This window comes from Somniosus microcephalus, chromosome 28 (assembly GCF_052327205.1).
Source record: "Somniosus microcephalus isolate GS21.2 chromosome 28, FLI_Smic_1.0, whole genome shotgun sequence".
NCBI classification, from domain to species: domain Eukaryota; kingdom Metazoa; phylum Chordata; class Chondrichthyes; order Squaliformes; family Somniosidae; genus Somniosus; species Somniosus microcephalus.
In genome coordinates, this window is record NC_141014.1 from 34,851,012 (window position 1) to 34,865,806 (window position 14,795).

The window sequence follows — 14,795 nt, forward strand, 5'->3', positions numbered from 1 at the left end:
ACAAGGAGAAATAACTTGTCATGGTTGACATTATCTAGTGCTAAAAGCAGCAATTATATCACCTCTCAGCCTTCCCCTTTCCAGTGAGAACATGCCCAATTTACATAATTGCTCCTCAGAATCCATACCTGCCAACCCCAATCAATCTCATTGCTCTGGTTAGATACAGAGTAAAGCTCCCTTTACACTGTCCCATCAAACACTCCCAGGGCAGGTACAGCATGGGTTAGATACAGAGTAAAGCTCCCTCTACACTGTCCCATCAGACACTCCCAGGGCAGATACAGCACGGGTTAGATACAGAGTAAAGCTCCCTCTACACTGTCCACATCAAACACTCCCAGGGCAGGTACAGCACGGGTTAGATACAGAGTAAAGCTCCCTCTACACTGTGCACATCAAACACTCCCGGGGCAGGTACAGCACGGGTTAGATACAGAGTAAAGCTCCCTCTACACTGCCCCATCAAACACTCCCAGGGCAGGTACAGCACGGGTTAGATACAGAGTAAAGCTCCCTCTACACTGTCCCATCAAACACTCCCAGGGCAGGTACAGCACGGAGTTAGATACAGAGTAAAGCTCCCTCTACACTATCCCCATCAAACACTCCCAGGGCAGGTACAGCACGGAGTTAGATACAGAGTAAAGCTCCCTCTACACTGTCCCATCAAACACTCCCACGACAGGTACAGCACAAGTTGTAAAGTGAAGCTATACCTCTCTACTTTGCTCCCTCAAAACCTCCAGCTTCTATCCGGAAAGGATCACGAAATGGTTAACACATTTGTGACATTAACTTACACAGAAAGGATAACTCGCCCGCCCCAGCCCATCTGCTCAACACGCTCCCACTCACCGAGCTGCTTCCTCTAGTGCCTCTGTCGCTGTCTAATTTGGTGTTTCTCACTGCATTCATCTATTAATAATAAGGCAACTGTGGCAACAAGAGCAGGTCAGAGGCTGGGTATTCTGCGGCGAGTGTCTCACCTCCTGACTCCCCAAAGCCTTTCCACCATCTACAAGGCACAAGTAAGGAGTGTGTTGGAATACTCCCCACTTGCCTGGATGAGTGCAGCTCCAACAACACTCAAGAAGCTCGACACCATCCAGGACAAAGCAGCCCGCTTGATTGGCACCCCGTCCACCACCTTAAACATTCACTCCCTCCACCACCGGCGCACTGTGGCTGCAGTGTGTACCATCTACAAGATGCACTGCAGCAACTCGCCAAGGCTTCTTCGACAGCACCTCCCAAACCCGTGCCCTCTTCCACCTAGAAGGACAAGGGCAGCAGGCGCATGGGAACACCACCACCTCCAAGTTCCCCTCCAAGTCACACACCATTATTCAAGAAGGGTAGTAGGGATAAACCTAATACACAATGAATGGTAGGACCCTAGGAAGGTCAGAGGATCAGAGGGACCTACATAGATCCCTGAAGGCAGCAGGACAGGTAGATAAGGTGGTTAAAAAGGCATATGGGATACTTGCCTTCATTAGCCGAGGCATAGAATATAAGAGCAGGGAGGTTATGATGGAGCTATACAAAACGCTAGTTAGGCCACAGCTGGAATACTGTGTGCAGTTCTGGTTGCCACACTATAGGAAGGATGTGATTGCATTGGAGAGGGTGCAGAGGAGATTCATCAGGATGTTACCTGGGCTGGAGCACTTCAGTTATGAAGAGAGACTGGACAGGCTGGGGTTGTTTTCCTTGGAGCAGAGAAGGCTGAGGGGGGGACCTGATTGAGGTGTACAAAATTATGAGGGGGCATAGATAGGGTAGATAGAAAGGAACTTTTCCCCTTAGTAGAGGGATCAAAAACCAGGGGGCATAGTTTCAAGGTAAGGGGCAGGAGGTTTAGAGGGGATTTGAGGAAAACCTTTTTCACCCAGAGGGTGGTTGGAATCTGGAACTCACTGCCTGAAAGGGTGGCAGAGGCAGGAACCCTCACAACATTCAAGAAGCATTTAGATGAGCACTTGAAACGCCATAGCATACAAGGCTACGGACCAAGTGCTGGAAAATGGGATTAGAATAGACAGGGCTTGATGGCCGGCGCGGACACGATGAGCCGAAGGGCCTCTTTCTGTGCTGTAAAACTCTATGACTCTATGACCATAGAAACATAGAAACACAGAAGATAGGAGCAGGAGTAGGCCATTCGGCCCCTCGAGCCTGCTCCACCATTCAATGAGATCATGGCTGATCATCCAAATTCAGTACCCTGTCCCTGCCTTCTCCCCATATCCCTTGATCCCTTTAGCCTTAAGAAATATATCCAACTCCTTCTTGAATTCCGCAGGTTCACCACTCTCTGGGTGAAGAAATTCCTCCTCATTTCAGTCCTAAATGGCTTACCCCTTATCCTTAGAATATGACCCCTGGTTCTGGACTCCCCGACCATCGGAAACATCCTTCCTGCATCTAGTCTGTCTAGGCCTGACAGAATTTTATAGGTTTCGATGAGATCCCCTCTCAATCTTCTAAACTCCAGTGAGTATAAGCCCAATCGACACAATCCTCATACGTCATTCCTGCCATCCCAGGTATCAGCCTGGTGAATCTTCACTGCACTCCTTCCATGGCAAGAACGCCCTTCCTCAGGTAAGGCGACCAAAACTGCACATAATACTCAAGGTGCGGTCTCACCAAGGCCCTGTACAGCTGTAGCAAGACATCCTTGTTCCTGTACTCTAACCCTCTCGCTACAAAGGCCAGCACACCATTTGCCTTCTTAACCGTCTGCTGCACGTGCATGCTTACCTTCAGCGACTGGTGCACAAGAACACCCATGTCTCTTTGCACTTCCCCTTCTCCCAATCTATTGCCATTCAAATAATAATCTGCCTTCCTGTTTTTGCCACCAAAGTGGATAACCTCACATTTATCCGCATTATAGTGCATTTGCCATGTTTCTGCCCAATCACCCAACCTGTCCAAATCGTACTGGAGTTTCACGACATCCTCCTCACAGCATACCCTCCCACCCAGCTTTGTGTTGCCTGCAAATTTGGAGATATTACATCCAATTCCCTCGTCCAGATCATTAATATATATTGTGAACAGCTGGGGTCCTAGGACCGATCCTTGCGGTACCCCACTAGTCACTGCCTGCACTCGGAAAACGACCCGTTTATTCCAACTCTCTGCTTTCTATCCGCCAACCAGTTCTCTATCCAAGTCAATACCTTGCCCCCAATCCCATGTGCCTTAATTTTGCACGCTAATCTCTTATGCGGGACCTTATCGAAAGCCTTCTGAAAGTCCAAATACACCACATCCACTGGTTCTCCCTTATCTATTTTACCAGTTACATCCTCAAAAAATTCCAGTAGATCAGTCAAGCACAATTTACCTTTTGTAAATCCATGTTGACTTTGTCCGATCCTGTCACTGTTTTCCAAGTGCTCTGCTATTACATCTTTTATAATGGACTCTAGCATTTTCCCCACTACTGATGTCAGGCTTACCGGTCTATAATTCCCCACTTTTTCTCTACCACCTTTTTTGAATAGTGAGGTAACATTAGCTACCCTCCAATCCATGGGTACCGTTCCAGAGTCTATCGAGTTCTGGAAGATGACCAGCAATGCATCTACTATCTCTAGGGCCACTTCCTTAAGTACCCTAAGATGTAGATTATCAGGCCCTGGGGATTTATCGGCCTTCAGTCCCATCAATTTTCCTAACACCATTTCCCCACAAATACTGATTTCTTTCAGTTCCACCCTTTCATCAGACCATCCTGACTTAGAAGTATATCGCCAATCCTTCATTGTCGCTGGGTCAAAATCCTGGAACTCCCGCCCTAACAGCACTGTGGGAGCACCTTCACCACACGGACTGCAACGGTTCAAGAAGGCGGCTCACCACCACCTTCTCAAGAGCAATTAGGGATGGGCAATAAATGATGGCCTTGCCAGTGACGCCCAGATCCCATAAACGAATTTAAAACATTTTTTTAAATGAGTAGCAGATAACAGCGACCTCGCCCATGAACAGCGATGGGAACGCAAATTGCTTCGTACCGGGGAGTGTCTCGCCCAACCGACGGCAGCTGCCACAGTAAACCTGCCAGACTCGCTAATGCCGGGACAGCCTAGCTGCCAGAATGTCAGCCGTGGCTCAGTGGGCAGCGCTCCCGCCTCTTGATGTCAGAAGGTTGTGGGTTCAAGTCCCACCCCAGCTGATGTTCCCAGTGCAGGACTGAGGAAGCTTGTGTCCCGCTGCACTCTCAGTGTAATTGTTTCCTTTGCGTTGCCTGCGGAAGCCAACTTCGGGTTTTCTCGGTCGCTACGTGTGAGTTTGTTCCGTCTCTAAGGCAAATCTCTTCTTAAAGATTATTTGATTCAACTTTCTTCTTTTTTTTGACAGAGTATTTGGCTGGGCTATCGTGGCCACATCTTTGCTGAATATGTTGATACCCTCAGCAGCCAAAACCCATTTTAGTTGTGTTATATTCATCAGGATTCTACAAGGCCTGGTCGAGGTGAGTCGACAACAGGACGTCGGGAAAAGCCAAGGATGAGAAGAAGCCAATCACTTCTCTGAAATTTTCCCCTCCATTAGCCCCACTCTCCCAATTAGCCTCCAACTTCCTTTTGAAATCCTCGAAAATCTCAAATACCCTGGGTGCAGGATTACTCTAGGTTTGAGAATAGGGATCTTTAAAATGATGAAGGCGTTCGACAGGCTAGACGTAGAGGATGTTCAAAACTAGGGGCCCTGAATATAAGACGGTCACTAATAAATCCAATAAGGAATTCAGGAGAAACTTCTTCACCCAGAGAGTGGTGAGAATGTGGAACTCGCTACCAAAGGAAGTGGTTGAGGCAAATAGCATAGAAGCATTTAAGGGGAAGCTAGATAAGCACATGAGGGAGGAAAAGGAATAGAAGGTTATGCTGATGGATCGAGATGAAGAAAGTAGAGTGGTTGGAGGCTCGTGAGGAGCATAAACACCAGCATAGGCCTGTTACTGTGCTGTAAATTCTATGTAATTGACGTAATAAAACTCACTACTCACTTGGTTTGAGTATAAAGCAAGGCTTTAATCAACTTACATAGATACATAGATACATAGAAGATAGGAGCAGGAGTAGGCCATTCGGCCCTTCGTGCCTGCTCCGCCATTCGATGAGATCATGGCTGATCCTTTAATTCAGTATCCCGTCCCCGCCTTCTCTCCGTAACCCTTAACCCCTTTTGCCCGTAGAAATATATCTAATTCCCTCTTAAATATATTTAATGAGCTGGCGTACACTGCCCTCTGTGGCAATGAGTTCCACAGGTTCACCACTCTCTGAGTGAAGAAATTCCCCCTCATCTCTGTCCTAAATGGTTTAGCCCTTATCCTTAAATTATGTCCTCTAGTTCTGTTCTCACCCGCCAAGGGAAACATTCCTTCTGCATCCAGTCTGTCTAGACCTGTCAGAATTTTATACACTTCTATGAGGTCCCCTCTCAATCTTCTAAACTCCAGTGTGTACATCCCTAAACTACATAGTCTCTCCTCATAGGTCATTCCCGCCATTCCTGGTATCAGCCTGGTGAATCGCCGCTGCACCCCCTCCATGGCAAGAACATCCTTCCTCAGATGAGGCGACCAAAACTGTACACAGTACTCGAGGTGTGGTCTCACCAGTGCCCTGTACAGCTGCAGCAAGGTATCCCTGTTCCTGTATTCTAACCCTTTTGCTATGAAGGCCAGCATACCGTTTGCCTTCTTGACCGCCTGTTGCACCTGCATGCTCGCCTTCAGTGACTGGTGTACAAGAACACCCAGGTCTCTCTGTACTTCCCCCTCTCCCAATCTATTGCCATTTAAATAATAATTTGCCCTCCCGTTCCTGCACCCAAGGTGGATAACTTCGCACTTGTCCACATTATAGTGCATCTGCCATTTATCCGCCCAATCGCCCAGTCTGTCCAAATCGCTCTGGAGCTTCCTGGTCTCTTCCTCTGAGCCCACCCCACCTCCTAGTTTAGTGTCGTCTGCAAATTTGGAAATGCTGCATCCGACTCCCTGATCCAGGTCATTAATGTAAATTGTGAACAGCTGGGGGCCCAGGACAGATCCCTGTGGTACCCCACTTGTTACTGCCTGCCATTCAGAAAATGAGCCGTTTATTCCAACTCTCTGTTTTCTATCTGACAGCCAGTTCCCTATCCACGCCAAAACTTTCCCCTTTATCCCATGAGCCTCAATTTTCCATGCTAATCTTTTATGTGGGACCTTATCGAAGGCCTTTTGGAAGTCCAGGTACACCACATCTACTGGCTCTCCCCCATCTATTCTACCAGTTACTCCCTCAAAAAATTCCAATAGATTAGTCAAGCACGATTTACCCTTTGTAAATCCATGTTGACTCTGTCCTATCCTGTCCCCATTTGCTAAGTGCTCCGCTATTTCATCCTTAATGATGGACTCCAGCATTTTGCCCACAACTGATGTAAGGCTTACAGGTCTGTAATTACCTGCTTTTTCCCTACCCCCCTTTTTGAATAGTGGGGTAACGTTAGCTACCCTCCAATCCATCGGCACTGTTCCCGAGTCTAATGAATTCTGAAAAATCATCCTTAGTGCATCCGCTATCTCTAGGGCCACCTCCTTCAGTACCCTAGGATGCATGTTATCAGGCCCTGGGGATTTGTCCACCTTCAATCCCTTTAGCTTCCTTAACACCATATCCTTAGAGATATTGATTTGCGTCAGTTCCTCCTTTGCCAATGTCCCTATTTTTCCCAATATCCCAGGGAGGTTTTTTGTGTCTTCCTTCGTAAAGACTGACCCAAAGTATGCATTTAGTTGATCTGCCATTTCCTTATTTCCCATTATATATTCCCCCGTATCTGACTGCAATGGACCAACTTTGGTTTTCACCAGTCTTTTCCTTTTGATATATTTATAAAAGCTTTTGGAGTTAGTTTTTATATTTTCCGCCAGCTTGTTTTCGTAAGCTATTTTGCCCCTCTTGATCATGCCCTTTGCCCTCCTTTGCTCTATCTTAAACTGTTCCCAATCTTCCGCTCTGGCGCTTTTTTTGGCTATTTTATACGCCCTATCTTTGGATTTTATGCTGTCTCTAATTTCCCCTGTTATCCACGGTTGAGTCACCTTTTTAGATTTCCTTTTATGCCAGATTGGTATAAACAATTTTTGCAATTTTGTCATTCTATCTTTAAATGTTTGCCATTGTTTATCTACCTCCAGTCCTCCCAGGAACGTTGTCCAATCAGACCTACTCAGTTCCCGTCTCATGGCATCATAATTCCCCTTGTTTAAATTCAGGACCTTAGTCTCTGAGTCAATTTCTTCGCTCTCCATTTCGAGTGAGAAATCGATCATGTTATGATCGCTCTGACCCAAGGGTCCCCGTACAACAAGATTACTGATTAGTCCCTTCTCATTGCACAGTACCCAGTCCAATATAGCCTGTTCCCGAGTTGGTTCCTCGACATATTGATCCAGATAACCATCCCTTAAACACTCAAGGAATTCCTCCTCCTCATTATTTTTACTGATTAGGCTAGTCCAATCTATATGTAAGTTAAAGTCACCTATGATGACAGCTGTGCTCTTATTGCACGCTTCTCTAATTTCCCTCGTGATGCCCTCCCTAACCTCTATTTTACTATTTGGAGGCCTATATACCACTCCTATTAATGTTTTTCGCCCCTCGCTATTTCTTAGCTCCACCCATATAGATTCTGTATTAACTGAGTTAATATCCTTCTTTTCAATTGCATTTATCCCCTCTTTTACTAGCAATGCTACCCCTCCTCCCTTTCTTTTTTGTCGATCCTTCCTAAATACTGAATACCCCTGTATGTTAAGCTCCCAGCCCTGCTCACCCTGCAACCATGTTTCCGTAATCCCAATTAGATCATAATTATTAACCTCTATTTCCACAGCTAATTCATCTACCTTGTTCCTGATGCTTCTCGCATTAAGGTATAAAACCCTCAGGCTTTTTTTATGCTCACATTTTTTATGAATTAGTTTGGCCCTTTGTTTTTTGTTCCTCACCCTTTTACCATTTATTTCTGTCTGCCTTTCACTTTCCTCTATTTCACTACATAGGTTTCTAGCCCCCTGCCATACTAGTTTAAATGCTCCCGAACTGCTTTATCAAAAATTACCCCGAGAACATCAGTTCCATCTCTGCACAGGTGTAGACCGTCCCTTTTGTATAGGTCACACCTACCACAAAACTGGTTCCAATGCCTCAAAAATTTAAAACCCTCCCTCTTACACCACTGCTCAAGCCACGTATTTAGCCTAACTATCCTGTTCTCTGTACTCTTACTAGCACGTGGCACTGGTAGTAATCCAGAGATTACTACCTTCGAGGTCCTACTTTTTAGCTTGGCTCCTAACTCCCTAAATTCTACTTGTAGGACCTCTTCCCTTTTTTTAGCTTGTTTCAGAACATGGAGGTCTAGTTGTACTTCACTAGTACCTTGTCTTACAAAATGTCCCTGGGCAAGCTGGGCCCACGCCCGAGTATTTATACTCCTTGGACGGCGCCACCAGCTGGCCATCCAGCATTATTTCACGAGTAGTTTCTTGATGAATGATGAGATTTGTAACAGTAATTATATGTAATTTGGTACTGAGCGAACCAGATCAGGCTGGCCCTACATTTCATCACTATCCTGAGTTGAGTTGGCCGATTCCATGGCAACTGCCTTCAATGTCCCCATTGCTAAGGAGAGGAAAACTCACTCAGGGTTCCTTCCCCACGTCATCTCTTTCGGTTGATTCCTGCCTGCGAGGACAGGATCAGGCCTGTGATGTCTTCTACAGGCTGCTAACATCCACCGTCTAGGCTCCAACATGAGGGATGGCCACTTGAGTGAGGATGCCAGAGGGTTGGTGGCACCTGGGCACCACTCTTTAGGAAGGATGTCAAGGCAGAGAGAAAGGTGCCAAAAACCCGGCATTTGGTGCTGGTCAGATGGGTTGGTAACAACGGAACCACGGTTACTGCAGCAGTTCTGGCCAACAAGTTGGGACTTTCCTGGATGGCCCAAACAGCAACGTAGGTTGCTAATTGAGATTGGGTCGATTGGGCTTATACTCGCTGGAGTTTAGAAGAATGAGAGGGGATCTCATTGAAACTTATAAAATTCTAACAGGACTAGACAGACTAGATGCAGGAAGGATGTTCCCGATGGCGGGGGAGTCCAGAACCAGAGGTCACAGTCTAAGGATAAGGGGTAAGCCATTTAGGACAGAGATGAGGAGGAATTTCTTCACCCAGAGAGTGGTGAACCTGTGGAATTCTCTACCACAGAAGGCAGTTGAGGCCAATTCATTAAAAATATTCAAGAAGGAGTTGGATATATTTCTTAAGGCTAAAGGGATCAAGGGATATGGGGAGAAAGCAGGGACAGGGTACTGAATTTGGATGATCAGCCATGATCTCATTGAATGGCGGAGCAGGCTTGAGGGGCCGAATGGCCTACTCCTGCTCCTATCTTCTATGTTTCTATAATTACTATGGATCCTTGTTTCAAGCCTCCACTGTGTATCTCGGGACTGTTCCTGTTGGTGGCATTTACATGCCCTTCAAGGACCTACTGCCTACGGTTAATCCAAATGACCTTGGAGAGGGCACAGAGGAGATTTTCCAGAATGGCGCCAGGGATGAGGGACTTCAGTTATGCAGAGAGACCAGAGAAGCTGGGATGGTTCTCCTCGGAGCAGAGAAGGTTAAAGGGAAATTTAATAGAGGTGTTCAAAAGTATGAAGGACTTTGATCGAGTAGATAAGGAGAAGCTGTTTCCACTAGCAAGAGGGTCGGTAACCAGAAGACACAGGTTTAAGATAATTGGCAAGAGAGCCGGGGAGAGATGAGGAGACATTTTTTTACACAGCAAGTTCTTATGATCTGCAGTTCACTGCCTGAAAGGGCGGTGGGAGCAGATTCAATAGTAACTTTCAAAAGAGAATTGGATAAATACTTGAAAAGGAAAAAGTAGCAGGGCTATGGGGAAAGAGTAGGGGAGTGGGACTAATTGGAGAGCTCCTTCACAGAGCCAGCACAGGCACGATGGGTGGAATGGCCTCCTTCTGTGCTGCAAGATTCAGTATGTGCCTATGAACCAGTGCCTCCAGGAGAGTAGCTGTAACATCTATGGTGCGTATGCCAATGCAAATGAGTGACACACACAGACACACACACACATATTACGTATACATAATAGCAAAATACTGCGGATGCTGGAAATCTGAAATAACAACAGAAAATGCTGGAAATACTCAGCAGGCCAGGCAGCATCCGTGGAGAGAGAAACAAAGTTAACGTTTCAGGTCTGGGACCCTTCATCAGAATGGGAATATTTTGGACGATTATCAATTAAAAAAATTGACCTCCCACCGCACTTTCTGTGGCAGTATCCCCTGTTAAACAGTGAATTAACTTTAATTGCCCCTAACGGTAAAGGCAAACGGTCGAACCTGATACTTTCCTGTGTTTATTTTGCCTGCAGGGAGTGACGTATCCTGCATGCCATGGAATTTGGAGCAAATGGGCACCTCCCTTAGAGCGAAGCCGGCTCGCGACTACCTCTTTCTGTGGTAATCCATCTCTTTGGGCTGATCTCTGTTACCATCACGACTGTTCTTTTCACAGGGTGGCCGGGCAGAGGCCTGGCCAGTGTTTTGGGAATGGGCCATAGTGGGAGAGGGCAGGCGTTCCGTTCTCTTTGTGGCGCCATTAAGGCCTGTTCACCATTGACCCTTGGAGCCCATCGCTACTGCCAGGACATCGCGCTTTCTATCGTGATTCGATTTTTCCTTCGCCCTGTATTTTCCCAGTGGCCTGGGCAATTTTCCAAAATATTATATCCTCTTCCCGCCTCTATTTTTTTCCTCTGTGCTTTATAAGTAGCGTATTTTTTATACTCTGATGAGGCCAGACTCCCTCTTTGTCCCAGTTTTCGCCCTCAAGGGTCAGTGCCGGTACTAAGGGAGCTCTTCACTGTCGGAGATGCCGTCCTTCACAAGAGCTGTTAAGCCGAGGCCCCGTCTGCTCTCTCCATTATTCATCAATTTAACTCTAGATATGTACAAACTGAGAGACTCCTGTCCCTTAGCCTGCCTTCACTCTCTCTTGCCAACAGAACCTAAGCCACTGGCTCTCTGTTGTAGGAATAGGAGAAAACCATTTGGCCCAACAAGCCTAACCCCCTTTTTGGGTGGCCTGGCAGTCCGCTAACCTCCCGCCATATTCACCAGTCCGTTTGTTCTCCCCGTGGCCCAGTGGGTAACACTCTCGCCTCTGAGTTAGAAGCCAGTCTACAGCCAATTCGATTCACTCCACGTGATATCAGGAAACGGCTGAGCGCACTGGATACAGCAAAGGCTGTGGGCCCCGACAACATCCCGGCTGCAGTGCTGAAGACTTGTGCTCCAGAAATAGCCACGCCTCTAGCCAAGCTGTTCCAGTACAGCTCCAACACTGGCATCTACCCGACAATGTGGAAAACTGCCCAGGTATGTCCTGTCCACAAAAAGCAGGACAAATCCAATCCAGCCAATTACCGCCCCATCAGTCTACTCTCAATCATCAGCAAAGTGATGGAAGGTGTCGTCGACAGTGCTATCAAGCTGCGCTTACTCGCTAATAACCTGCTCACTGGTGCCCAGTTTGGGTTCCGCCAGGACCACTCGGCTCCAGACCTCGTTACAGCCTTGGTCCAAACATGGACAAAGGAGCTTAATTCCAGAGGTGAGGTGAGAGTGACTGCCCTTGACATCAAGGCAGCATTTGACCAAGTGTGGCATCAAGGAGCCTTAGTAAAACGCTAGTCAATGGGAATCAGGGGAAAACTCCCCACTGGCTGGAGTCATAACTAGCACAAAGGAAGACGGTTGTGGTGGTTGGAGGTCAATCATCACAGCCCCAGAACATTGCTGCAGGAGTTTCTCAGGGCAGTGTCCTAGGCCCAACCATCTTCAGCTGCTTCATCAATGACCTTCCCTCCATCGTTAGGTCAGAAGTGGAGATGTTCGCTGATGACTGCACAGTGTTCAGTGCCATTCGTAACTCCTCAGATAATGAAGCAGTCCATGCCCAAATGCAGCAAGATCTGGATGACAGTCAGGTTTGGGCTGATAAGTGGCAAGTAACATTGGTGCCACACAAGTGCCAGGCAATGACTATCTCCAACAAGCGAGAGTCCAACCATTGCCCCTTGACATTTAACGGCATCACCATCGCCGAATCCCCCACCATCAACATCCTGGGGGTCACCATTAACCAGAAACTTAACTGGACCAGCCACACAAATACTGTGGCAACAAGAGCAGGTCAGAGGCTAGGTATTCTGCAGCGAGTGTCTCGCCTCCTAATTCCACAAAGCCTTTCCACCATCTACAAGGCACATGTCAGGAGTCACAGTATTTGTGGGTGCACAAACTGCCCAGTGTGGAATTAAGCCGTACAGCCCAGTTCAGGTACAATCTCCTGAGTTGTGCTGAGTTAGTCTCAGGTGTTGGAACACTTGCGGTGCTGCAATTGGACTCAGCGCACCTGGGCACAGGAGGAGCTTCAATCAAAAACAGCCAGCGTATAGGAATTCCCATCCCATTCATCTGGACTGGATTGAAACGCAATGGCCAAACTACGGCACTTTGCACCATACAATGCCCCCCGCACTGCTCTGTGTTTTAGCCCTTCACTGCGTTCCTATACTGAGATAGGGTCTCGCCAGCTCTCCCGAATTGGCCAGGAGTCTCCAGGAATTGAAGATTGAGCGCCAGGTCACTGCCGCGAGCAGCTCGGGACAAAAACCGTAGGGGCGTGAAATAAAATGGTGCGGGGTTTTGTTTTTCAATTTCTTTGAACGTTTCTGTTTATTAAGTTATAAAAATATTGGAAATGGAAAATAAAGGCTGTTTGACTGACAGTCGGGATTCCTCCGATAGACTAACGAAGAGTCTTTTCGCTTTCCAATTGGCTGGCAAGGCGGGGCTCCGCGGGGATGGACGTGTTGGGCGACCAATGGCGGGAGCGCGGGGGCGGGGCGGTTGGAGGCAGGAGGTCATGTGATGAAACCTCCAAGAGTACGTCCAACCAGAGTTGGCGACCCTGTACCAAGAGCTATAGATTTTTGTTGGGTAATGCGGTCAATGGCTATGGAGCAAAGGGGTTGAGGTATAGATCAGCCATGATCTAATTGAATGACGGTAAAGGCTCGAGGGGCTGAACGGCCTCCTCCTGTTCCTACTGTTCCACTACTCACTAGTGTCCCACCTCAGATGTGCATCCTTTCCTTTGCAGGTTCCTATGCAGGAGCAGTGGTGGCAATGCCTCTGGCAGGGGTCCTCGTCCAGTACTCAGGGTGGTCTTCAGTCTTCTATGTCTACGGTATGTACTGGGGGGGAGGGAGGGGGCAGCTTTCTGTTTAGCTTGATGAGTATAACCATTGCACACACTGGTGTTACAGTCCAAAGGTTACAGAACTACAGTACACAGAGGGTAAAAGTGAATGATTCACTCCTGTCTGGTACTGTACGGTGTGTCAGTGAGTGTCTCAGTGTCGGCTCCTGTACATGTACAGTACACAGCAGGTAAAAGGGAACAATTCACTCCTGTCTGGTACTGTACGGCCCGTGTGTGTCTCAGTGTCAGCTCCTGTACCTGTACAGTACACACAGGGTAAAAGAGAACGATTCACTCCTGTCTGGTACTGTACGGTGTGTCAGTGAGTGTCTCAGTGTCAGCTCCTGTACATGTACAGTACACACAGGGTAAAAGAGAATGATTCACTCCTGTCTGGTACTGTACGGTGTGTCAGTGAGTGTCTCAGTGTCGGCTCCTGTACATGTACAGTACACACAGGGTAAAAGGGAACGATTCACTCCTGTCTGGTACTGTACAGTGTGTCAGTGAGTGTCTCAGTGTCGGCTCCTGTACATGTACAGTACACACAGGGTAAAAGAGAATGATTCACTCCTGTCTGGTACTGTACGGTGTGTCAGTGAGTGTCTCAGTGTCGGCTCCTGTACATGTACAGTGCACACAGGGTAAAAGGGAACGATTCACTCCTGTCTGGTACTGTATAGTGTGTCAGTGAGTGTCTCAGTGTCGGCTCCTGTACATGTACAGTACACAGCAGGTAAAAGGGAACAATTCACTCCTGTCTGGTACTGTACGGCCCGTGTGTGTCTCAGTGTCGGCTCCTGTACCTGTACAGTACACACAGGGTAAAAGGGAACAATTCACTCCTGTCTGGTACTGTACGGTCCGTGTGTGTCTCAGTGTCGGCTCCTGTACCTGTACAGTACACACAGGGTAAAAGGGAACAATTCACTCCTGTCTGGTACTGTACGGCCCGTGTGTGTCTCAGTGTCGGCTCCTGTACCTGTACAGTACACACAGGGTAAAAGAGAACGATTCACTCCTGTCTGGTACTGTACGGTGTGTCTGTGTGTGTCTCAGTGTCGGCTCATGTATAACCATGTGATAGTAGGTTATAGACCCAGCACAACAATTGATATTTAAGACCTTTGAGGTAGGCTGTGCTGGTGACAGAAGAGCTGGTCATCAAGTCAGTGCATACACCTCACTGACACACACTGGAAGGCGGAGACAGCTAGCAACACATCGAGGCACCCAGGGCACCGTCACATTCTCATCCGCACTCCCAATCTTCTCAATCAGGGAAGCAACCTCCGAAATCAAATCGTAAAAGGGAACGATTCACTCCCAGTTTGGTGCCGTACGGCCCGTGTGTGCCTCAGTGTCAGCTCCTGTACAGGCACATCAGGTAAACAC

The 14,795-nt window shown here is 47.6% G+C and overlaps 1 protein-coding gene across 1 annotated transcript in view; it reads left to right on the plus strand.

Annotated features, from left to right (window-relative positions):
* The window catches only part of LOC147099535 (vesicular glutamate transporter 1), a 109,938-nt gene that overhangs the window by 84,130 nt on the left and 11,013 nt on the right, over positions 1 to 14,795 (plus strand). The window contains exons 4-6 of the mRNA XM_085969769.1: positions 4,381 to 4,495; positions 10,504 to 10,591; positions 13,299 to 13,385. Coding sequence (XP_085825895.1) covers positions 4,381 to 4,495; positions 10,504 to 10,591; positions 13,299 to 13,385 — 290 coding nt within the window. The remainder of the gene's footprint in view (positions 1 to 4,380; positions 4,496 to 10,503; positions 10,592 to 13,298; positions 13,386 to 14,795) is intronic.